General features: G+C 41.7%; 2 protein-coding genes across 6 annotated transcripts in view; one reads left to right on the top strand and one right to left on the bottom strand.

The window, feature by feature from the left end:
• The window catches only part of LOC118247534 (programmed cell death 1 ligand 1-like), a 34,843-nt gene extending 21,177 nt beyond the window's left edge, over positions 1–13,666 (top strand). For all 4 annotated transcript variants that reach the window (XM_035545578.2, XM_050708828.1, XM_050708812.1 and 1 more), the window contains 5 exons: positions 2,839–2,922; positions 3,335–3,384; positions 7,906–8,250; positions 9,416–9,451; positions 12,374–13,666. In XM_035545578.2, coding sequence (XP_035401471.1) covers positions 2,915–2,922; positions 3,335–3,384; positions 7,906–8,250; positions 9,416–9,451; positions 12,374–12,474 — 540 coding nt within the window. In that variant the 5' untranslated portion in view covers positions 2,839–2,914 and the 3' untranslated portion in view covers positions 12,475–13,666. The remainder of the gene's footprint in view (positions 1–2,838; positions 2,923–3,334; positions 3,385–7,905; positions 8,251–9,415; positions 9,452–12,373) is intronic.
• A 5,169-nt stretch (positions 13,667–18,835) lies between these two features.
• On the bottom strand, positions 18,836–25,432 carry GATD3 (glutamine amidotransferase class 1 domain containing 3). 2 transcript variants are annotated; one of them, XM_035545576.2, is made up of 7 exons: positions 25,077–25,432; positions 23,647–23,699; positions 22,760–22,873; positions 21,908–22,027; positions 20,984–21,076; positions 20,495–20,651; positions 18,836–19,861 (listed from the first exon to the last, which is right to left on the bottom strand). In XM_035545576.2, the coding sequence occupies exons 1-7, from the start codon at positions 25,188–25,190 to the stop codon at positions 19,733–19,735; spliced, it is 780 nt and encodes a 259-aa protein (XP_035401469.1). In that variant the 5' UTR covers positions 25,191–25,432; the 3' UTR covers positions 18,836–19,732. The 2 variants fall into 2 exon arrangements, with proteins under 2 accessions (XP_035401469.1, XP_035401470.1); XM_035545577.2 differs by lacking the exon at positions 25,077–25,432 and adding an exon at positions 24,739–24,946.
• Positions 25,433–25,457: the final 25 nt, after the last annotated feature.

Here is a 25,457-nt window from a genome sequence, read left to right as displayed (position 1 = left end):
ATTTCCAAGTTTTGCAATTTAATCATATGCTTTAAATCACTTCACATGCCTTAGTTACTTCAGGCAAGTTAGCATGTTAAAAAAAAGAGGTATTCATTCTTCTGGAAATGATTTTTCATTGAGAAGTCTTACTCAGTTAACTGTTTTAGCCTCTCAAAATAAAAACATGTCTAAATAATTCCTTTGTCAGATTAAAATGAATAGTAAATGGATTGACTTAAATCAAATGAGGGTATAAGAAACTAATGTATAACGTTTGTTTTATGACTTTTTTTCAAATTTAAGCCTGCACTTAAGAACAAATAGATATGAAAGAGCAAACAAACTAATCACTTTAGATGCTGCTTCATACAGTAACTGAAACACCTTACACCAGCTGAACTGCACTGACTGGATCTCCTCTTTAGCATACCAAGAACAATCCTGGTGAAGGTTCAGCATAGACATTTCCATTTCAAGCAGTGTCAGCTCAATCCAGAAAGAAATATTATTTCAAATAAACAGCAGTATATTGAGATAAATTAAGGGCCAGGTGCTCCAGCAGAAACAGTCTAAAACATTCCCATAGTTAGAGACAAGGAACAAGATACATAGAACAAGACCTTCCTTGCTCCCTCTTTATGCACAAGCCTAAACTTCAATAGGGAAGTAACAAAAGCACGTGGGTGAAAAGAAAGATCAACATTCACATGCAAGTCCAATGTAGTTTGGTATTTCAGGTCTGATCCCACTTCTCTTTCAACCAAGGCTTTTAAAGTACAGACATTTGTGAGAAGCAGAAACCCCATGGGGACTCTGTGTGAGTAAACCAGCCAAAGCCAGTGATGCAAAACAAGCTGGCTTGGCTGGAACAACAGCCTTCACTTGGCTCTTGAGTCAGAATGAAAACTGTTAGAAAAGGACTAACTTAAAAAAACAAACTACATCACTTCTAGGGGCTCTGACTTTACGGTCATTCCTGTCTGCTGCTACCGTACCTTTACACAGACCTTCTAGCTGGCCACATCTACTAACTTTTGAGTTCTTTCTATATAAGAGATATCATAAGGACACCTTGTTGCCAACTGAGAGCACAGGCACAGCTGCAGGACCACTGCAGAGCACAGCTGCAAAGCATCGGCCACCCAGCTGTCCTCCTTCTGCCCAGCAAGAGACCTCGCTGCTGCAGAGCAGCAAGTTGGCATGGAGCCATGGTCCCTCCAGGTTCACCTTGTTCTTGTCCCAGGGCCAGGATAAGTTTGCTGCTGGTGGTTTTGTAAAGCAGCCTTATGTAGAGCAGAACACCCATACAAAACTGAGAGTGAGGATACCGTCAGCGTATAAGTTTAATTTTCTAAAGGAAGGAAACATATGGAATAAGCTCACTTTGCATAAATGTATATCCTTGCTTGAAATAATAACCATTACAGTGGAGACGAAGGCAACCACAGGAGAAGGTCATCAAAAACATGCAAGACACATTGTTTTTAATCCTTGAAAAAAGTCAAACAGGCAAGGGTTTCACGGTGCTTACACCTCTGAACAAAATCCTTCTCTGCACCAGTTGTGTCAGCCAGTACACATCACCTGCTTGCTCTTCTCAAACCACCATGGAGCAGTGCACCAGCAGCCTTGTGCCAGCTCTCAAACATCAGTCGTGCACACTGAGCTCAACTCTAAGCTAACCTCCACCACAAGAGCTGTATTGACCTGCCTGGGAGATGCCTTGAGCTTTCCAACACCCAAGATATCCATCAGGATGTCACAGACCAAGCTCAACACTTCACAGTTCAGGATGTAGGGCCAGGGCAGGAATCCCAGCAGACGCCCGTCTTCAGCTCTCTACAAGAAGGTGCCAGATGGCTTGCACTGTGTATCAGGAAATGGCTGGTAAACGAAGCATAACCAGGGCTTTGTCATGAGGAGTGAGAGAAAAGCACAGAAATTCAGCTCTTGAGACTAGATTTTAGAGCATGAGCACACAAGTTTCAGCCCTTGTGGGACTAGTGGGTTCCCCCAGGGTTGCATTTTGGATCTTGCTTACCCCAAGAAGCACCATTTCATAGAGTCACACAATGGTTTCGGTTGGAAGGGACTTTGCAGATCATCTAACTCCAACCCTCCTGCCTTGGGTATGGACACTTTCCACTAGAAGATTCACTAGATTTCACCAGAAGTAACAGGCACAAGAACAGCCCTGTCACCTTTCCCTCACAGGGCTGACTCAGTGGAAAGAGAAGAGGACCTTGGCCAAGCCACTACTTTCACCATATTATCTCTGGAGCACACTGGGGAGGAAACATCAATCAGATATTTGTGTTCCTTAAGCTACAAGGTGCTGAGAAGATGGGGAGAGGAAGCCAAAAATGACACTCCTTTTCTTCTTTGCCTTTTTTTTTTTTTTCCTCCTCCTCTTTGAGAAAGATTTAACAGCCTGATTTAACAGCCTCCTCAAAGAAGAAGCTCTTTTAATCAGTATTTCCCCTACAGGCTTATCGGGTACGTCTGTGTTTTATTGGTAGATATGCTGCTTGGGCCATATTTGCTAGAGTCTGAGGTACAGCGTTTACTGCTCTTGATCATTATGATACCCACTAGGTTTCACCATCTTCTTTGATCTCCCCGGCTATAGTACAAGAATCCTATACAGTGGGCTGAAAGCTCAGGGCAGGTCACTGCATGGTTTATGACTCATATCCATCCTACATGTGAAAATAAATTCCTGGTATTGTATACACATAGTGAAAGAAGAAAGAATGAACCACAGAAAACCAAGCACTACTAAATATCTTATTCCCTTCTAGAGAAATGCTTATGGCAACAAAAGTCACAGCACGTTTCACTCTTTTGCTTTTGTAGAGACTAAAGGAGCAGCTGGAGAGCCTGGTGAAGTCAGTGACGTGGAAGGGTTCCTAAGAGGTGGGAAGCCACAAAAATGAAATGGTAAGCTATGTTTTTTCTCATATTGCAAAGCAGCTGAAGTTTGTGGGCAGAGAGAATTTTGCCTAATTACCAATAGAGAATAATCTCGGGAATAAACTATGGCTATGCATATGCAGTTAACTTTGTCCACATGAGAATGTGAGAGGGTACTGTGGTTCTTGTGCTTATGACTGAAGCCCCATCCCATTATGACCACTGAGAAAGCTCAGATCTGCAGGCAGGATTTACAACACACCAAAACAAGACAACAAAGCAAGACAGGGATTTTAAGCCATCCAGTTCTGCATCCAAATTTTCTTCACAGCTGAGGAATTTGTGAAACAGCATAAATTATGCTAAAGAAAAGGTCATTGATCTCTTCTCTAGCATTCCAACAAAGTTTTCAGCATTTCTATTTCTCTCATTTTATTAGGGAGACTCTCTGGACGGTTGCCTGCTTGCTGTTTGCATCTCTACCCAGAGGTAAATATACTATAATACATGTCTAAGAGTTGTGGAAATATTTACACATAAATACTCAAACTGCAATTATGATAATGATCCACTGGGAATCTTTGAACAGAACAAGTATGTGCCACGTTTTACTTTGGATTTATTTCATCACAGTGCAAGGTTTACAAGCGCAGGCAATAACTTTGAGATACAGTTTATCTGAAATAGGTGTTTATGAGGTTTAGGTGTTTCAGACTTACAAATCTCCACCTATAAAAGTTCATCCTGACCACAATCTTAGAGTACTCCACCATTTCTGTAATACTAAGGATGGCTTGAAATCTCATTCTTCATAATCCCAGCTGCCTTGTGTTATTTTTATTCCTTACTTAAACTCATAAATGGCTTTCTACAGGGATAGCAGGGCAAGTAAAAGGACTGGAGCCCACCAACCCCCTCTACCCTTGAATCTTTGCACACGTACTGCCAAGTTCTAGCACAGCTGGGCTTCTGGCATTATATATCATGACCATACCTATTAAAGAGATAAGCTAGTACATGCTGGTAAGGGAGTTTTCTCTCTCAAGCTGCAGGGGCAACTCCCTGTAATTTCTGCATTTGAAGCTTAAGCTTAGCAACATTAAGACCTCTGTGCGGGGTCAAGACTCCTCCATTTGTTCAGAAATGCCCCACTTTTACCAGATGCTGTAGTGGCCCAGAAGGTTATGCGTCATCTGGAAGTGGTCTCTCCCTCTCTTCTAGGAGCACAGTTAGCATTTTTAGGGAAAACTTCCATATGTTTCTGCAGAGCTGCGTGAAAAACCTATTGCAACTCAAGATGCTCTTTTGGTGGATGAGTACACCTGTAAACACTCTGAGCCATTGAAGTGCTTACCCTTTGACTCATTTTTCCCCTTTAAATAAGGAAGTTCAAATTCAGTATTTCTGAGCAAGCAACTAGGATTGCAAACAGTCCCCTACCCCTCTTCAAATACTTTAGCACATAGGTGAGATGCTATCCTGTGAGGAATCATACAAGATTACCTTGTCAGGGTAACACATTTCAGTTTGAACTCATGAGTACTCGCTCAACAAAACACAAGAATTTTCCCACTGCCACACTTCTAACACCAGAACACTTTTCTGCTTATCCCTTTATTTCTGTAACTTTCTTTGTTTAGCATCAAAACTTCACTAGTATTATCAAAGTGAAGTTGGAGGTGGGTAGGGAAGAGAGAGAGAGAGAGGTTCAAGATCCTTCCTCTCCCAGGCCCTTTTCCATAAGGCATAAATTTTGGATCTCCTCCTGGCATCTCACATTCCTCTGGTGCAACCAATACACAATTGAGAAAACAGAGATGGTTGCCACAGATCACTTTCAGGAGGGGGAGGAGAGACCAACAAAAAAGCCATGTCTCTAGGAGTTTCCCTGCACCACACTTTGACTACTGAAGCAGCAGTGTTTATTCATCATGGAGATCATATGAATTGGCCAAGTTACCACCTTGACCAAGTTACCACCAAGTTAATTTCACCTTGATAATCTTGAACCTTGTGCCAGCATTTAAACTTCAAGTTGCTTTTAAAAGAACAAAACCGTGAAATAAAACCTAGTCTCACCTTATGTTTAAGTCCCACATCTGCAAGTGCGAGCTGTGTGCCAACACACGTTTTTGCCAGCATAGAGATCTGCACAAGGCCACACACACCGAGCTTTCCAGGTAGATAGATGAGTGCTGCTCACTCTGCTCCACACATCCCAGTAGCAGGCCGCCACCATTCCTGGGGCTCATTGAATGAGTGCTTCAGTCTTCTGGTCAGGAAAATCTTCTTCCACACCTTCTGCTGTATCAAGGGCTTTGGTAAGAAGCTTAACAAATATCACCTAGTCAGCCTTAACTTCAGCCTGCTTCTCAAGGCTGGCTTTCATATTCAGCTTGTGCTCAAAAGTCTTCCCATCTACAAAGGACCTCACGAGCCTGGAGGCTCTGTTAATTAACTCATTACAGCCAGATTTCAGTCACCTGTTCTCACCCCAGACAACTCCACCAGAGCCTCCTCTTAGGGCAGGGTGGGTTGGACCCCATGGGTGTTTACACACTCATCGCTAGTGTTAAGAAATGTGTATACCACCTTATGCAGGAAATGAAGAGTTATGCTAGGCTTAGGTGTGCTGAACACTGGTGTCCTCAGTCTTCAGAAAAGGACTGAAGTGACAGAAAGAAAACTGATGCACTTCCAAAGCCGCTATCAAGTTTAGAACTGAACACAATCCAGAGATAGGACAGACACTATTTTCCCCTTTCCCTCATTAAACAAAATTTTGTCTGCTTTCCCAAATAGAGCAACAAGTTTTGCTGACTTTGGGATTATCTTTTCTTCACCTATGTGCAACTAAGTACACTGCTAGCACTCCTAATAGCATCCTGTGGACAGGATTCACCCCACCAGAAAGCCCCTCTGGAGGTTTTCTTTTTCCTGGGCTTACAAAACACCTGCAGCAGCTCCAGACACACTCCTCCTCCCACTGTAGCCAACCACGGTCAGCAATAACCCTCTTTCAGACACAGCTTTGCCTTGAAGAGACCACCGAGCACAGCCTTGCTCAGCTGCCTGGGGCCCCAAGTGCTGAGGGATGGAGCTCAGGCTGCTCCCTCCCCTCCTTGCCCCTCCTCACCTGGTGGTGGCCCTCCAGGTGTGCTGGGTATAGCTAGTGCCAGGGTACAGCACTAATTGCTAATTGCACAGCTGAGGTGACCTCCTCAGGGCATGCAGGGTCATACATCCTCTGGCAGCAAGCATGCAGTGCAGCGGGTGCTGGATTTGATTATAAATAAAATAATAAGACAATTATTTGTATGTTACTGAAATTCTGGTCCCTGTGGTTTTTTTAGATAAAGGTTTAAACTGTGGGGCAAAAGTGGACTGGGATTTTCAGCTGAAAAATCTGCAAACCTAAGGAAAGCAGATGTTCGGTGAAAAAAATTTTAATAGAAGACATTCACTTTGCACTGTGATTTAGTGATCCGTATGATACTTTTCCTTCTGCTTTTATGTCTGTCTGGAAGGACACAGTGTGAGAACAAACAAGCCTCAAACCAGACACTGATAAATATGGAAACGTAGCCCTCAGCATGCAACCAGCTGAGCCCTGGCCGGTATCAGAGACCTCACGAGGGAACTGGGGCTCTCTTTGGTCTTTAGCCCAATACATGCACAGATCTGGCAGGCTTACAGGCCTACAACACTAGAATGGCTACAGTGCCACCAAGAACATTTTATTTCTATATTTAGTCTGATTAATTACCCCTGATGCTTCTCAGAACTTTGGCCATGAAAACAGATTGAGCTGTTTCACAGTGAGATGTAGCTTTTCTTTCTGGCACAATCCCAAACTCATGCTGCTTTTGTTTTTGCTCCCTGTTGGGGATGAAAGTTTCCCATCCAAACTAATTCATCTGTGTTTTAATTTATAACATCATTTTGCGAAACAAGTTTGGTCAAAGCGTTAATTTCATTCTGTGCTGACAATACCTAGCTGCCCATGCTTTAACGCTTGCTTTTATTCTTTAAAAACAAGCAAAAAAAAGCAAAAAAAAACAGCTAGAAATGCATAGAAACCTGGCCTCCCCCTCTGCCTGCCTGTTTGCTCACCAGCAGGATACGTTCACAGCGGTTCTTGCGTTTGCTGGAATTGATTGGTAACGTTTCTGCCAGACACACGCAGGCCACATGCACAGAGTATACCCAAGGACCAATAGTCCATCTCCTTGAGGCCTTGGAAAAGGAGCTAGAGGGAGAATGGCAGACCTTTTTGGGGTGCTGGGAGGATATCCCAAAGAGTATGAGAAGCCCAGAGACAAGTGTTAGGAGGAGCCTTGAGTGCACCCAGACAGAGTTGCAGAAAGGAGCCCCGTTCTGTCAGACCGTCTTCACCAGGTCAGGCTCCTTCAAGGACCCTGCACCTTATTTACAAGTCTGAAGCCATGACAGGATAGGTGGCAAAGGGAGCTGTGGGAGATCAAACTCCTTCAGGACTCTTCTCTTGACAACAGCAACACCTTTTTCATGCTTCTCCTTTTTTTTCAGCCAGACTTCCTCCAAAACCAAAAGTTGTTCAATCACATCTGTCTGTCTTCACATCCCCACATCCTTTCCTCCCCTTTTGAACTGTTTAATTTAAATTATCTGATTATTCAATATATAAAATTATAATATATAAAATATATAAATTTATAATATAAAATATTATAAAATATTCATAGATGCTGTGGAGAAAAATCACCAGCTAAGGAGACAAATTCAAGCAGCACCCACGCTGATGAAGTGGGTGCAATTTGCATGCAGCAACATCTGTCCTGCTGGGCACTGAGCACACGTAGGCCTCAGTCCAGACATAGCACGTGCTGGCTGGGAGCAGGACACTGGCAGAAGAAAAGAGAGGAAAAGGCTAGGAAGAGAGGCAATAACAATGTGAGGAAGGAAAAGTATAGGAAAGTTGGTGTCCCTAGCTTTGCTGTGTGCTGAGAAAGTTGTCTGTTTTTATTCCAGGTCAACCAGACACAACGTGCCATGCGTTTGTTGGAGAAAGTGTCATTTTGCCTTGCGCCACCACCTCTCCCAGTGAACTGGATGTTTCCAATTTGATGCTCTACTGGCAGATAGAGTCTAACATAGTGCATTTTTTTCACAATGGGGAAGATAAGCCGACGTTCCAGAATACATATTACAGTGGCAGAACCAGTCTGTTTTTGGATCAGGTGAAGCACGGCAACTTTTCCCTTAAGCTCTCCAATGTCCAGCTACAGGATGCAGCTGTATATTCTTGCATCTCTAAGCAGACTGGGAATCATCCCACCCCAACACAGAAATCTAAAATTCAGCTCAATGTATCAGGTAAGAAAGATTTTTGTTTAGTTCAGAGGGAAGGGGTTGAGGGAAGCATTTCTTGCAGACAAGCCACGCATAATGGCCATTGTTGGATGAGTTCAATTTTTAAAGCAAATCTTCATGCAGTTTCACTCTGTTCCTTGCTTTTGCTGGAAGAATATGATGGGAGAAGAACAATAAACACATCTTCGCTTCATCACAGCATATCCACAGAATTAGTAGGACTCCTGAGGACAAGCCACCTGGCTCTTCCCCCTCCCTTTCCAGGAGACATTAATGAGGTCTCCAGACTTTTAAGCATTTGGCTACTTGGGATGCTGTACTGTACTGGATCCACCTTGTTCCCAGGGGGATGGGAGAGTTTATTTCGTTGTTTGTACTTGGGTCCATGAAGCAGGATTATCTTCACCGTTGGCAATTCAAAGTCCAGGCCAATACCCTTTCAGATGACAGGAAGCCAGTTGCTAATTACCTTTTGCCTTGTAGCTGTGGCAAGGCTGGACTCATGAAGCAAGAATATTTTTTTTCTTCTCTAGGAAAATGACCAAGACCATAACCCCCAATTGAATAATGCCAAACAGCTGAGCGAACATGTTTGAATTACTTACGAGTATGGCTAGTGGAATGCTCGGGTATTTGGTTTGACCAGTTGACTGACCGAAAAAAAAAATTAAAAAGGTGATAAAAGTCAAAAGAAATCATAGTTTGTTAAGGTTGTTTGTACAAATTGGCTGGAAATTTTCATTATAGTCAATGACACACTTTTCATTCAGCTTAAAAGAGAAAAGATTTGTTTTTCAAGACATTTACACCCTTTATATCTTTGTTTTAAATCACACAATTCTCCAGAGACAAATGCTTTTGAAATGTAAAGTGATATACTTTTGTTCAGCAAATCTAAAAGTGAAATGTTTTGCAGTTTTCAAAATTGATATTTTTTTCTTTTTTGAAAATGCAAAGCCAGATTGTTTTCATCATCTCATTTTTGGAAGCAGTAAAGCATCTTTTCTTCTGATTTAATTTTGTAATCACACTTAAACTTTCAATTTATTTGTTAAATATATTCCTTCTAAGAAAAACTGCTAACCCCTTAGATGAATTATTGACACTCTTTTCCTCAGGTTAAACAAATAACTTTGATTTTTGTGTTTTGTTTTGTTTTTTTCCCCAGATCGATCTAGCACTGGGGAGGAACATTCCGCTTCTGGTAAAGCAACAATCCTTAACGTGCTAAGTGTCTGAGTGATTACCTTTGATTAAATTAATTAATTTAAATTTATTACTTTGAATTTGGTAGATTGATAAACTGTGTTGAACAGAGAAAATCCAAGATGCTTCTAGCAAAATACAAACTTAGATCCAGCTGTTCAGACAGGGAAAAATTACCTTTACCACCAACACAGACCTAGACCACAGAAAGAGGAATACTGAAGTGCCAGTGGTCCCCAGTCCGTAAAGCCAGTCACCATTAAGAGCATCATAAAAATCAATAAAACACAAGTAACATGGAAGCCACTCCATGCTGGGAGATAAGACCTTTGTAAATTACCTTGGTATGAATGAACTACTAAATCAAGAGATTTGGGTTTTTTTTTCAGTAAACAAAGTAATAAATATGCTAAAAATACAAGAATGATGACTCCACATAAGGTCCTTCAGGAAAATTTAAGTAGATCTCATCTGACAGCAATTCTGAAATACAAGGCATATGCTAAAGTCTAGGTTTAATCATTACAGAAAAGTAAGAATAGTAAGGTCATTTACAAACGCTTCTTAAGTACATACAATACAGAAGTGCTATCCAGCCCTGACATGCCGTGGTCAAGAAAATGTCCCATAAAAAATCCTGTTTGTAAGTCAAATTATTCATAACAGCTCTACAAAATCTTAAATTGGTGTCATCAAACCTGTAACACTTTCTCATATAAAAATTAATGGCTGTAATTTGTATTTTACTTAGCGTAGCTGAAAGATATAATCAATTACATGACAATCATTATATTAAAGTTAATGTAGTATGTTCAGCCACAGTAAGATGTTGCAACAAGACTGGGTGGCAATAAACTCAAATAGAAACTAAGGAAGAGAACTGTTGAAGTGTTTCATCATTATCATGCAGAAAATTTCAGCTTTATACCTCATGGGCCATAAACAATTTAAAAAGTTACAGGAAATGTCTTTTTTAAACCTAATATAACTCCTCTTAGAGTTATATTAGGTCTATATTAGCTCTCCTGGCTTAGAGGTCTTCATAGAACATGAAGTTACACATAAGATGGTGCCGTATGCCTTCAGTGACACAACACTATATGAGAACATCATAAAAGCAAATAAAACAGGAGATAGAATACTTCTAGTTGTTACCTTCCACAAGAAATATGAAATTGTCAAGGGTCAAAAATTTTAATGAAACTTTTTCAAAACGAAATGCAAATAGGGTGAGCATAAAAACGCCTGTATTTAAAGGAGATAACTGTATATATATTTGGCTTGGTTAAAAGCTCTCTGACAACTTTTCCTCAATAGAAATAATTGCTCACCATGAAAATGTATTTCTATAAACAAATAAATAAAAAGATTAGGAGAAGGGAGAGTGTTTCAAATTTGCTATAGTAGGGTAAACTGAATCACAAACCTTACACATCTGAAGGCTTTTCTACTGCTGGATTTTGGGGAGTGGCGGGTGTTGAGGATGGTGGAAAGAAAAAAAGCCTAACTTTCAAAACATACGTTTTTGCAAAAAGAAAAAATATTTCCTGTTGTCAACATTATTTTTTAAAGCTTTAAAAAAAAAAAAAAAAGGCAGGCACAGCACCCAGGCTTTTTTTTTTTATTTTTGGCAATTTCTTAAGAAAGGCAGGAAAATAATTTGTTCTATATTAGTTGCTATTTTGGAAGGGACTTTGAAAAGTTAAAAGACCTGCTGAGAGCAAAAAAGGCTGCTGTATGCAGAAACAGTTCTCACGCTGTGCAGTCATTATAACCAGATCAACAGATATTTAATTTTTTTTTATAAAACTGGAACAATTTTGATCTGTTTCACCTTTGCTCCATTTCTATTCATTTATTTGCTGGGTTGATTTTTTTTCCTATTTATTTTAAAGAGCCCAATTTTACTGTCACTTTACTGTCACTATGTCTTGGGAGACTCCCTCTGGGCTAATAGAAACCTTGTTTTAAGTTTTTTTCTGGGACAAAGGGAAGTGCATAGGCCTGGCAGAGGTCACAAGACACCAGGAGACTTGCTATCACCTCACATTTACTTCAAAGCATTACTGAGGACTCCCGACATTAACTTGTTCTTTACACGTTAATACATCATACTCCTTCTAGGGAGAGGAGGAGGAAAAACTCACACTGGTGACAAGAGTACAACACTCTGAAAGCCACTGCCTGCAGGTCCTGAGATACTACTGCAATTGGAGCAGCCTAAAAACTGGTATAGAAAGCAACATCTTCCCAGAGAAGGACTTTGACCTGAACAGCTGTGGGGAAAAAACCTCTGTACTGCTTAAGTCAGGGGTTCAAAATCTTTTTCTTTTTGCCTTTGTACTACCTTCATCATGGGGTGCAGGTAGCAGCTTTGGCAAGGCTATCCTGTGGTTCATGCCAATCCACACTGCAAAGAGCGTTGCACAGTGCTACTGCCATCTGAGTCTCCGTGGCCTAGGCTTTTTTATATTTATATAAATATAAAAGATTCACATTTTATATTTTTATATTGCTATATAGATAATGGTAATAACTCTTAATCAAAACGCCTACCTCAGGCTCACTGTACAGAACTTCAATTTATTTATACTTTTTTGGTTGTTGTGGTTCTATCAGGATTTTGAACAAATATTCCCAGCCATTCAGAAATGGAAGTTGTATTAATTGTTGCTGAGTGTCTGTGCCTCCTCTACTAAGACAAAAAATGATCTATTGCAGTACCTCAAAGCTGGCTTTTCTGTATGACACAAACACACATATGCACAAAAAGTAGAATTTTGAAAATGGGCCAAAATCCACGATTTTATAAGCAACCTTCCAGGAAGGCATTCATATAAAAATCTCTGACACAAATTTCAAACACATTTCTTGTCAAGCCACTGGTTTCATGAAGACTTTCTCTTTTCCCATTTTTTAGGACACAGCCAGATTTCCTCGAGAAGCCCTGGCAATGTACCACATCTGGATGTACTCCTCTCTTTTCATCTCCTGGTCACACTGTGGGGTTGGCGCTTGTAACTCGGGAAGCTTACCTCCTCTTTGGAGTTGTCCTCAACAGGAGCACCTTGCTGGAGAGAGGAGCTCTGCAAGGTTATCGTGACAAGTGCTCCAGAACCACCTGAAAGAAACACCACCATCTGAAACACAGAGCCAGCAGTAGGTGTCTGTGTCTCGTGTTTTGGTGTTCTGGAAAACCAAACGCAGCAGAACTCACAGGAGGCAAGCCTGCTTTTTCAACTGGATCTTGGGAGACCAGCATCAGTGCTGCCAGTATGAGCATTTTATTCTGAATTTTGTGATTCTGTTTTAATGACTCACAGAGCTACAAGGACACACGGTCGCCCTAGTGAGATCTTTTGCCTAAGAACTCGTCTCCTTCAGGAGAGGCGCAATTACTCTGTTAGATAAAAACTGGAAGTAGGAAGAGGCTCACTTTGTGAAACATGAGGATGGAAACCCTATGAAACTTGAGGCTGTGGAACTTCAGCTTCTATTTTTATCGCCGAGCGTCACGGGCAATCAGCAGCAATATTTTTTTCCTAAAAAAAATGAACTACTTCTTCATCAGAAGGGTGAAGCTGACAGAGGAAGATGATGAAAGTTCAGAAAACATCAGCACAGAGGAAGGAAGTGATGCATTATTACAAAAAACACTTCTAACTAAGCCAAATTCTTCAGAAGGCTGAATTCAGCATTTTCTCTATTTGCTATGAGTTGCACCTGCCAGGTGAGAGCAACGCAGCCCTCGTGGCTGAGCCCCCAGGCGGGGGAAAGTGGCTCCTACAGACACCCACTGGGTCATTTGGATTCGGAACAGTTCCACCCTCTTTCCAAAGGAAAGATAGGATTGTTTTTGCAAGGAAAGGAACAGAACAAAACAGTGCTTAAAATGGTATCCATTGAGGTAAAGGAGACTGTTACCTTTGACTTTCTTTAGTTAAGGGCCCTTCCCCGTGGGAGGGGAAGAGGGAAAATCCCGCACGCAGCCTGTGCTGCCGCTGCAGGGTGCTCAGCTGTTAACTTCAGCTGCGCTGGGTACAGAGCAGCTTAGTATAGCTGCTGGGGTCCCACTTCACAAAAAGATTCGAATATGAGAATTGTACATACCGTGATCATCTCTTTGTGTCCTGCCCTCCCACTGTTTGTCTCAGATTCCATATATTTAAACAAAACAAACAAACAAAAATAAAACAACTGGTGACAGCAACGGATTGGTATCATATCTAAGAGTTCTTTATTTGTATTTCAGTTGCTCCTACAGTTTGCTAAGCTCCCTGAGCAATCAGAAAGTTCAATGGGTGGGATCCGTACAGGTCCACCAGTCCCAGACGTCTAACTGCTTGCCCTCATCTCCAGGGCTGAATGACTTTTAAAATCCAGTAGCCACTTCAGCAGCCATCCACTTTTCAAAATGTGCTTCAGGCACATGAAAGTGCACCTCCAATCACGAACGTATGCTGTGTGAGATGCAAAAGTTTCTTGGTCAAGCAAACAAATAATTTAATAAATAAATGTGGGCATGCAGGGCTAGAGCAGCCTCACTGCTGTGGAGGACAGCCCAGCTGTACATTCAAGAGCTGGCACTGTGCTGGCTGATGCTCATGAGGAAGCCCCAAGTTCCCTAAGTCCTCCGTCTCTTTCACCCCCAGAAGTGATTCTCCCTGCCCTTGCAAACTAGCATGAATCACAGTAAGCACACAAGCAGATGATGGCAGAAGGAACAAAGGGTGGGGGGACGAAGTCTGGATGACCTCTAGCTGTCCCTGTAACCCTACTTTTTTTATGACTCCGATTTGCAACGGCGCTTGGGATGTTTAACACCCCTGTTTATCATATTTTCCCACAGCTGTCGTTAATGCCATTCCCAGTGGTAACATACTACCACCATTCAGCTTTCCTGTGAGACTGCAAGGGAAGGCTTGAAATGACTGGCAGACCTTGATTTGTCCTTCCCTGGCTGGGTGATGACACGACAAGCAAACGTCTTAAAGTTCAGCGTGCAGACCACGAGCAGCATATACTACTTCTGTTTTCCAGTTTCATTGTGAACTAGAGGGATAGCTTTGAAAACAAAGGAGCACAAAATAACTCATACATTTAAGGTGGAATTTCGCCTTCTCTCACTTGCAGTACCTTGTGTCCCGCACATACAGGTTTCATGTGGTAAGAACACAGGCTGAAAATCTGCTACCATGAAACACTCTTCAGAGATACTTGTGAATTAGTGTTGCAAACAAAAAGCAAGTTAAAGCAAGTTTATTTTTTTTTTCATGTGTGTCAGTGACACTGGTAAAACAGAAACGGAGTTTCTTTGCTCTTACTGTAGTCTAACTGTACAGTAAGGTTAGCGGTTAATGCTTTTCACTGACTTCCTTCCAGTTCCATATGGTGCAAGAGAAATGGCCCATAAAGATCATTAGCAAGACATGAATGTAATACTTTTGGTGCAGAATTTTCACTGCTATTTCTGCTAAGTCTGAGGGCACTCATTCACATAGCATGCTGCTCTGCAGTTGAATGAACTGAAAAATATTGAAAATATCCGTGGAAGGCAATTATTTTTTAAACATGTAGCTGGAAATTATGTTGCTTTGGGTAATGTAATTGTTGCAACTTCTGTTTCAGCTTCTGGGACTGTCCAAGTTCAGGCCCTTCTTTTCCCCTCTCTCACTCTCTCTTCCCCCAGAGATTCTAGCCACCACTGAAATCACCTTGGAAAAGATAACCAAATATCAGTTCCTTATTTCTTCCGAGGGCTAAGTTTGACCCATACAGCAGAAAAAAGTCTTCTCTCTGCCACTGCAAGCCATGTGAAGGAGGAAAAAAGACAGGTCAAACCAACTGCTCTAGCCTTGGAATGCCGACAACTCTCAATTATTTGCAGTTGGAGGATTATCTAAGCTGCCACTCTTAAATATATATATACACACACACACACGTAAGATAATGGTAGCTTGCAAACATACAGACCCTTGAAGGAACAGGTAGTTTCCTTCCAGGAGCATTACTTGGCCTGATAAAAGTCCTTCCAAAACCTCCAACAAACCTTGGGTTTAGGTCACCTTCCTATAAAAGCATTATTATTGAAAACAAACGCACACCACCACCACATTATGTATTGTTATCACTTTATACACTTTTTCTCATTTTCCAATGTTAATTACATCACAGGAAAGTTTCATGGCTTAATACAAGCATGTTTGACATTATCCTTTCAAGGAGATAAGAAGGCACAGTATTGAAGAAATGAGTCTTTACAAGACAGCTGGACAAATGCATTATGATGGAACTGGACTTCCATTTGTTTTTGTTAAACAAGTAGGAAACAGTAATTGTTTGATTCCCTTTATGTGTCCAAAATGTTAACATCAAAATGCCATTAGAAAACAACAGCTGGAATATTGTGCCTGATGGCTAAGTGAGACAGACTGTTGTTCCAAAAGTGCCCCCTGCTGGCATTATGTGCGTTCAAAAAACTGTCTCTTGTAGCCACAAACCACAGCGTAAAAACGAAAAGAACGTCTCAATCCCTATTCTCATTTCTGCTTTTAGAAGACAGAAAAAAAAAAAAAACGCATGATTATCAAATTTGTGAACATTGCAACAATCCACAGAGGAACATTTCCTAAAATGGCTCTTGTGCATAAGCATGGTAAAATAAGGCTGGCAGAAACACAACTAATAGGTAACAACTCCTCACCCCACAAGCTAACCCCATCACATCACTCGAAAACCAGCGCAAGCTGGAGGGGCAATTACCACTGTATTTCAGTGAGACAGAGTTATTAAACACTTCCTGCAGATCAAAAATCACAGGATCTGTAAACCAGATATTGCATGCCTCCTTGTGGAGGCCCAACGAATGCGCATTTTTGACTTATTTCTGAAAGCATTTAACAAAACACATTAATCACAAAGTTCCATCCACTTGGTTAAACTAGCAAGCCCCGAAGTAGCTCCAAAGAGCCCTACAGAAGGAAAGGAAAAACCCAACTTGGCAGACAAATGTCTCTATTAGTCTCTAAACACACACGGAATTTCCCTCCGAATTTACACTGGCCGAATGCCAAGACAACAATCTTACATCTTCCGTCAAAGTTAAAAAATCTTGTATTAATACAAAACCTTAAAAAAAAAATGTGTGTATCAAAGGTTAATACTCTGCACAACATTGTGGAATTACAGCAACTCGCCAATAAAGAAGAGGCAGGAATGGTTCCTGAATCATTCACATTTAAAAATATTATCTCTGGATGAAGATGGGCAGAAAGATATTCTGAAATGGGATTATTTCTGGTAAATAATATCTTGGCTTTGATTTCCCCAATGCACATTATTATGTCTTGTCCCCAGCAAATGACCAAGCTTCCAGCACTGACACCACCATACGGGCAGCTCATTTTTTGTAAGTGCCCAGTGAAATGTTACAGGCACTGAGGAGGAGTTGATTCCTTAGGTGCTCTCCTTAGAACTTACAACCCTAGCCCTCAAACAGTCACCAGTATTGAAATCACCATTTTAGAGTACAGTTTGATCTTGTATTGCTTCTATTCAGCAGATGAGACGGTATGTCAAATTAGGTGAGCTTTTCAACTGACACACTTGATTCTAAGCATAAACTACTGTGATAATCCAACCTGGAAATCACCAAGTCAGTGGTCAATGTGACCAACACTGTATCTGCTTTGAACAGCGCACAGTGGATTGTTAGCAGTCTTCATTATTTGAGTAACTCTATGCAAGAAAGAATCTCAGAGGCAGGAAGAGATCTTGCCAATCTCTTCTCTCTGGGGACAGCGACAGGACCCGAGGAAACGGCATGGAGCTGGGACAGGGGAGGGTCAGGCTGGGTGCTAGTGAAAGGTTCTGCACCCAGAGGGCGGTCGGGCACTGGGACAGGCTCCCCGGGGCAGTGGTCACGGCACCAAGCCTGCCTCAGTTCAAGAAGCCTTTGAACAATGCTCTCAAACATAGGGGCTGATTTTTGGGTGGTCCTGTGTGGAGCCAGGAGTTGGATTCGGCCATCCTCACGGGTCCCTTCCAACTGAGGATATTCTGTGATTCTAGAAAGAGGCAAAAAGCAGCACTATCTGGACGATCCTCCAGCCAACTTGCAACTACATATGCTAGTAGCAATTTCTTCAAAATACCTACTTTTTCTCAGCACACCTGAATTTAATAAAGAAAAGTTTATGCCACTAGAGCTGCATTCACTAGGAACTGCTGACATGAGAAACCCTAAATACATACGTGCAACCCCAATAATGGCAAGTGTTGTTTATAAGATTTAACTCAGTCCCCAACAGAAAAAGTTGAGCTTGATTTAGATCACTCTTAACAGCAGATGACAGTACACAGCGAGCAGCTGTTCTCCCTGTACTCTGGGGGTTCAAACACCATCTCTGTTTTGTGATACCTTCTGATGTTACCAAATTTAAAACTCCTGCAGATGTAGGAAAGGTAATGACTTTTGGAAATGTCATTACATTTTACATGAACAATTCTTAAGGTTCTTTGATTCAAACAAAACCTGAGGATTTTCTATGATATTCAGACCTTCTCGCATGTTCCGCTAAGCCTCTCCTAGTTGATAATATAGATATCCGTTTGTGTACCAACAAAGTTTATGGAAGAAATATTCTATTTCTTAACTACCTGATACTGAAAATTTCCTATAGAATTTGATGTACAAGCAAAACACCGTTTCAGAGTATGTCCAAAATCCATTTTCTGAACCACATTTGCTATCGTGATGACTGTGCACAACTTCTTTGTAACCACACTGGAGTTTGTGGTCTGCACAAAGGATCTTTATGCAGTCCTCCAAGAAAACAGTGCCTTGGAAGGGCAACTTCAGTTCTTTGAAATCCTAACACAATTTTAGTGACAAAAAATTAAATACATGCTAAAAGGCTCCAGAAGCAATCACGTTTTCCATGAACACTCACCGAACAAACTGAGAATGCCCACTCTGTGTTTCATTCCTTTCTTCTCCCACAAACTGCCATTCCACATCCCTAGCGAGCCTTCAGCCACAGACAGTATTTAATATACTCCAATCTAAGGCTTGTAGATTTAATTTATGAAATACACAATTTTCCCTGAAAGATATGGGTTCCCTTCAGCATTCCTGTCACGTAGCAGAAACTGTAGTGCAAGGTAAAGGGCATCTTTTCATTTGCGTCGAGAAATGTTGCTTTCTGATGAATAGAAAGGTGACAAGTAATGTGGAAGGAAAGGAAGGAGACTCAGCTGGATTCTATACGTAAAAAAATGTGTCATAGATGTAAAGGGAACTGAAAAACAGAAAAACTGCTAGAATATATGAACCAGCGTAAGTTATCAGAGGCAGTTATCAAACAAAAATGAGGAACAAGGATGACATAAAGGCAGAAATTAATTTATTTATACATCATTATTTCAGACATTCAGTAATACTTCTTTGGAGAAAGCTTTATTACCCTTAAGCAGAGAAAGTGAGGATAACTTGAGATTTGTTCCTCTATTTGCTAGTCATGCAACTACTTTAATAAAGGTATTACCCTTAACGATTGTGCGTCACATCAGCGGATATTTTCTCCTTCAAGACCTTTCTAGCTACAATGGACCAATGGACGAATTTTTCAAAGTGCTAGTACTGTGACAGCTCAGATGCTGATATTCAGAATGGCTCCCCGGTGAAAGCAGGATTCTTTAAAAAGATAAATGTTTTATTCTTCCATTTAATTAACACAAAGCTAACACTAGGATGTGGAAGATGTCAGTTCCCTTACCAGCTGCTCCTTGCTTTTAGTTCAGAGATACAGGCCTGAGCACATAAACTATGAACTACGCACTAATCCCTCTCTACTCCCATTCTCTGTCCACTAGATATACCACCTCCGCATCTGCCATGTCCCTACAACACAATTGCCCTCAGATTCTGAAAGTGCCTTCAGTGGGGTTTTGTGCTCACGGAAAGGATTTGACAGGGGCGCACTGTGATGGCTGGTGTCCAAACACATCTGCACAGCTCTCTCCAGCTGAAAAAGCTCAAGACAATGCTCAGTGCCTTGGGACAAACTGCCTGTTCTCTGCGAGCCCTTCTGCAGCCCTTCTCTCAGGAAGCGTATGGGAAACCCCGTAGTGCTGCTGGGAACCAGCCAGCTTCACATAAGCAATTACTAGAGTATGAACAGGACAAGCAGGTGAAAATACTTCCACTGGTCCACATTATTTTTGATACTACACCCTACATCTAAACATTCCTGAAGTTTTCATGTTAAAAACGGACACTTTATTTGCCAGTTAATTTTAACACATTCTTTACCATGGCCCCAATGCCGTCGAAGATATTATGTAATTCCGTTTCACACATAAATGCTGGGGTAGTCACCACCTTGTTTTTTGTATCCACATGAGCTTCGTAAAAGGAAGTTAAGGAAAACACAGCCTATGTCTCACTTAGAGATGCTGTCTGCAAAATAAACCATCATTGACCAAACCGTACAACTCCACTACTCCATAAACACCTCCAAATACATTATACTGTCCAGCTGTAAAGACAGCTGCAACCTATAATCTGAGATATTAGAAGCTATTTTGCCAGAAATACACACACCGCAAGAGCAATCTGTAAGAATGATGGCGCTCAGAGACACAAGAAAACCTATGAAACTTACCAACTGCAGTAAAATGCCTGAGTACAGCCTGACACAGCTTTAGCCTTCAGGAAAAGAAAAAAAATCTCAAAAGACAACTGGCTAATTGTAACTCATGCCAGTCTTACGTGCAAATTCACTTAGCATTTCTGGCCTGACCGTATTACCAGGTGTCCAAGGAAGTTCTATGGCAACAACTGAGAACTGCTTCAAACTATACATCTGTGTACAGAAGACAATGTTTAATCGTGCACCATATTACACGCTATCTGCTACACGCCGTGTATTCCCACTAAGCTATAGTTTTAGTGGAAAAGCACAGATCCTGCAGGTATTCATTTCTGTAATGACACATTACAAAACTGTCTCTCAACATGGAAATTGACAGGAAAGGATATAGTCACTTCTTTCACACAATGCTTTCCTCCCAGCTCTTTAATGGCTCCTGCAGTTCCAGCATAAGGCCACTTGCCACCTTCCTCCTCTTCATGGCCCACAGTTACTTCAGCACCAGAAAGAACCTTTGCTGCCAACACTGGTGAAATGCAGCAAAGACTGAAACAAAAGGAATTGTAAGAATGATTCTGTGATGGCACTCCTTCAAAACACGGTCATAACTGAAAGGATTCAAATGGACGTGGTCTTACAAATCTGAAAGGCATCACAAGGCAATGTCCACTCAACATTTGTTAGCCTCTTCTTTCACGAACACCTACACACACACATGCAGCTTGAAAAACACGTTTTAAAAATAAGCTACAACTCAAAGAAAACCAAAGATGTTTTTTTCTAGCTCCAAAGGTAACAGCTGCACATTTCCACAAGACATACTTTGTTTCCGTGCTCACACTATCAAACAAATGCCCCTCTCCAATTAACATACATACCCAATAGGTTTGCCTGCTTTGTGGAAGTCTTTCAAGACACGTTCAACTTCTCTATTCACCTTGCAATCTTTCCCATCAACAGCAAAGGTAGACCTGCCACAATAAAAAACTATATATATATATACTGCATTACAAACCTACAAATAGGGATGCCTATCTGCCCTGAATCTGGCTCTCAAGGGTTAGCACAAAACTTAAATACTTTCTAAAAAGATTGAAGGATGCTGCAGTTGGCCAGCAGTGCTTTAGCCAAAATGACTCACTTCTAAGGCTTTGGCATATCAGAAAGCTCTACTTTAAATAAATATCAGGAAATAACAATTACCATATCAGCTTTGTAGAATTACTGAGAAGCAAAACAGCAATGTTAACAAAGAACAAAAACCCGTAAGGGAAGTAAAAAAAATATTAAGATTTCTCAAACCCAATAAAATGACAGGTCAATAACAAGATCGTTTGAGCTCCACATGGATAACAAATGTGTCTTTTTGTTGGTTTTTTTTTTTTTTTGAGTTAGTCATTGTTCTATTGTTGCTAATGCATGAGAGGACTTTTGGGTAGGCTGTCACGAAGACACAAAAGGATAATACTAGTAAGCATCTGAAATTAATGAAGTTTTACCTTCACTTGCTTCAGTCAACCGCAAAGAAAGTCACCACCAGGGTGAGGGAAAAAGGACTTATTGTGCATTACCTAAACTCTAGAACTCTCATTAATATTGTTGGGAAAATTTAAGACTTAATAGTGCCAATAAAAATTATGAGTGGAAACCATCATAAACAGCACTAAACACTTAATTTCAACTCTTTGAAAGAACCTTTCCTTATTAAGTAGCAGTTACCTATGTAGTAAATAAGGCCATTTATTGCTTCTTGATTTTACTGTGTGCATCATAAAGGAGTCTAATATTTAACTGGCACTCACAAGTTCTTAGCAGCTCCAAATCCACCAGGGAATATCACAGCATCATGGTCTGCTGTAGTAAGTTTAGCCAGGCTTGTGATTTTACCACGAGCAATCCTTGCAGATTCCACTAAAACATTCCTTGAAGAAGTGGAAATAAAATGAGACAAATAAAGCACATGTGCACAAAGAAGAGACCTTATAGCGGCCTTCCAGTGCCTAAAGGGGGCCTACAGATAAGCTAGGGAGGGACTCTGTCAGGGAGTGTAGTGATAGGACAAGGCATAATGGCTTTAAACTGAAAGAGGGTAGGTTTAGATTAGATGTAAGGAAGAAATTCTTCACTGTGAGGGTGGTGAGGTACTGGCACAGGCTGCCCAGAGAAGCTGTGGATACCCCATCCCTGGAGGTGCTCAAGGCCAGGCTGGATGGGGCCTTGGGCAGCCTGGTCTGGTGGGAGGTGTCCCTGCCCATGGCAGGGAGGTGGAACTGGATGGTCTTTAAGGTCCCTTCCAACCCAACCCATTCTGTGGTTCCATCATTCTATGAAAAGAACATAAAGTTTTGGCAGAGGAAGAGGAAGGAAGAAAGCAAGAACAGTGGCACTCAATACTGAAGCTATAGATGCTTGTAAAATAGCACCACTGGGAAACACAGCCATCTAGAGACTATATAATAACCTCCAGACCCTTCCCCCCCCCCTTTTTTTTTTTTATAAAAAAAATCTCTTACAAAACACCAGCTAGCATAAAGCTATTAAAGCCAACCAGTAGTGTTCCATGTTCAGTTGCAGGCTGCTACATCTGAAAAACACCTAAGTTTGCATCAGGCCAAGACCCAGCAGTCACAGAAAACTCATTAAACAGACTTTACCTTGACTCAGCTTCAGCTGGTTGCCCTTTACTGTGGTCAACAACATGCATTTGAGGAACATCTGGAGCATACATCTGAACCTCAGCTCCCCCACGACTCAGGTGTACCAGTATGCTACAAAAACAGAGAGAAAACATGCTGAAAACCTTAGCAGAGAGGCTTTATCTGGCTCTTAAGTCTTGCTACAAATATTCCATCTGATTTTGACACACATCCCACCAACGCATACAGAATATGAAGCAGAAAAATCCTTCCACATAACTGGACCAAAGTTCAGAGCAGAATGGAAAGCCAGTCTGGAGGCAGTCAAGCAAACTTGAGACAAGATCTTTGTTCAGTGCTCCTGTGCAAGCAACCAGGTACAATATGAACTTTTTTCTCATTGCAAGTTCCCAGAGTACCACCATTAACATATTTATGAGTAAACTTAATCCAAGTCCAGGTGAAGCATCTCTTAGTAATGAATACTAAGAGTTAGTAATTTAACTTGAATAATAATAATTAACAGTGTTAAATTTAGCCCCAGGAATGAAAACTCATGTTGATTATGAAATGAAGCCTCTACTTATCTCTATTGAAATTGATTCTGGAACTCTGAATTCCTGTTTCTGAAGGAAAGACAGTGTCTCTCAAATTCACTCCTCTGTCATTATATGCACTGTTGTGTGTCTGGACAGTCACTGAGTACTGCAAGAATGCAGCCTGAGCTCCCAGTTATGCTGTGACAAAACTGAAGCTCCACAGACCCTTGACAGGACTCTGAAGGAAAACTATCACACATCTTTCAGGGCAAGTTTTACTCCAGAGAGAGCAGAACTGAATTCAATGGTGCTCTAATGAAAAGCAGACTGTTTTTTTGGAGCCTACAGTTTCCTAAAGCAACTTACGCTGAAGCCTCATGGATTTCTGTGCCATCGTAGACACCACAACCAGACAGGACCTGCAATAAGAAAATCAAGAAGGTATTTCAAGTGATACAAAAGTTCCTATAGGATCTTTCACAGGCCTTGTACAATTTAAAAAATGTAAAACCAAACTTAACAAAAACCCAACAACTTAGCAACAAGCTCTTTATTAAGCCAGTCAACATCACACTATTAGCCCTGGCATTGCCATATGACATATAGCAGAGCTGGCATTCCCTATTTATAGCTACCGACCGCAGACAGGGCTCAGAGATAACTCATATTTATGTGTGTTTATTCCTCAGAGTTTATAAACTGGCATGATATCCCTAGGTGTGTTTTTACCATGCACACAATGGGCTGTTTTCAGTGTTATACATCTACTTACGAAGTGTCCTTATCGATGTAAAACACATGCTCGTCTTGATGCACATCGAATACAAGTGTTATAGAAGAGCACTTTGACATGGCACTTATCATAAGTTATTTTACCTGCTACATTTCGTCTGAGGATCCACATTATAGCTAAATAATTTTAAATCCAATTATGCTATATTAACCATACTTTTCTTTATTACTATGCTAATAAGACTTTCGGTTTGTTTATAGGCGCTGGAGAATAAAATGCACAAAGCAATCAGCAATTATCGTACAGGTGGAGGGAGTTTTTCACAAAGTAAAGAAGGGGGAAAAAGAAAAAAAGTGATTACAAGAATAAAAAATCCAAACGGTTCTCAGTTCCTGAAAGTATACATATGAACACTTGTGGGTTTTGGTTTTGCTTTTTTTTAAGGAAAAAAAAAAACAGAACAAAGCTGAAGAGTATTCGTTTCCCCTCTTCCCTTCTGGTTTTATCTCGGTTTTTAGAAACTTGAGAGTTTCTATTAACAGATGCACGAACAGAAACTCAACTGAAACTGTCTTATTTAGAAACGTGGGACTTGAAGGGGCTTCCAGATCACTGCATCCAGTCTTCTGCTGTCACAGACCTGATAACCTACCATCGCTTAACCAAATCAGTCCGTGAATGTTTTCGTGTCCATGAAACTACAATTTTACTGCTCTAATACTTACAAGCGTCCTTCTACTTTCTGATTTTTGATTCCGTTTTTCGTTTAGGGGCAAATGAATAAACATAACGATGTCCAGGGAGTTTTAAAGCCGCGTATCCATTTGAGATACTACCTACAACCGACGTTTTCCTTTGGCAACCGCTCCAGCTGCACAGAAGCCACCTTTCAGACAAACTCCCCACTTGCGCCCGGCCACCCCGACCAGCTCAACCTTCTCATCCCGCCCTTGCCAGCCCTAACGCTGCCCCCAACCCCTCCCGGCCCTCTCCCCGCTGCACAAACAACCCTTTACCCCCGGGGCCGGCCCAGCCCGAGGCCTGCCGCCCTCCCGTTACTCACCACGGCGACGCGGGCGCCGCGGGGGCGCCGGGCGGAGCTGTGGAAGGAGGCGAGGCCGGGGGGCGCTGCCCGGCGCAGCGCAGCGCGGAATGGCGGCCCGCAGGCGGCCAACATGGCCGCGGGTGCGGAGAGCCGGGCAGGCTGCGGGGAGCCGGGCGGGCTGCGGGAGGCAGCTGAGCCCTCGGCGGCGGCGGCGGTGGTGATGGCTCCCTCTGGAGGAGAGGAGGGGCCGTCCTGAGGGGACGGAAGGAAAAAGGCAACGGGGTTTAACCCTCGGTGCCATGAGGCTTTGGCGCCGTCTCTCGGCTTTTCTCCTCCAGGCCCGTCTTGGGACCGCAGGTGGTCTTTGCCCTCGGGAGCCGCTAGAATAAAAAGGGGTGA

Source organism: Cygnus atratus, chromosome 1 (genome assembly GCF_013377495.2).
Source record: "Cygnus atratus isolate AKBS03 ecotype Queensland, Australia chromosome 1, CAtr_DNAZoo_HiC_assembly, whole genome shotgun sequence".
Taxonomy (NCBI): Eukaryota; Metazoa; Chordata; class Aves; order Anseriformes; family Anatidae; genus Cygnus; species Cygnus atratus.
The sequence above is the reverse complement of the archived record's forward strand: the minus strand, read 5'-3'. Positions and strand labels throughout refer to the sequence as shown.

Excerpts from the sequence above, each read along its gene's own strand:
- GATD3 (XM_035545576.2), bottom strand. The coding sequence starts at position 25,190 with ATGTTGGCCGCCTGCGGGCCGCCATTCCGCGCTGCGCTGCGCCGGGCA. Across the intron at positions 23,700-25,076 it reads GCGGCGCCCGCGTCGCCGTG|GTCCTGTCTGGTTGTGGTGT; the intron begins GTGAGTAACGGG and ends TTCTTATTGCAG. Across the intron at positions 20,652-20,983 it reads AAAGCAGGCAAACCTATTGG|TCTTTGCTGCATTTCACCAG; the intron begins GTATGTATGTTA and ends CTTTTGTTTCAG.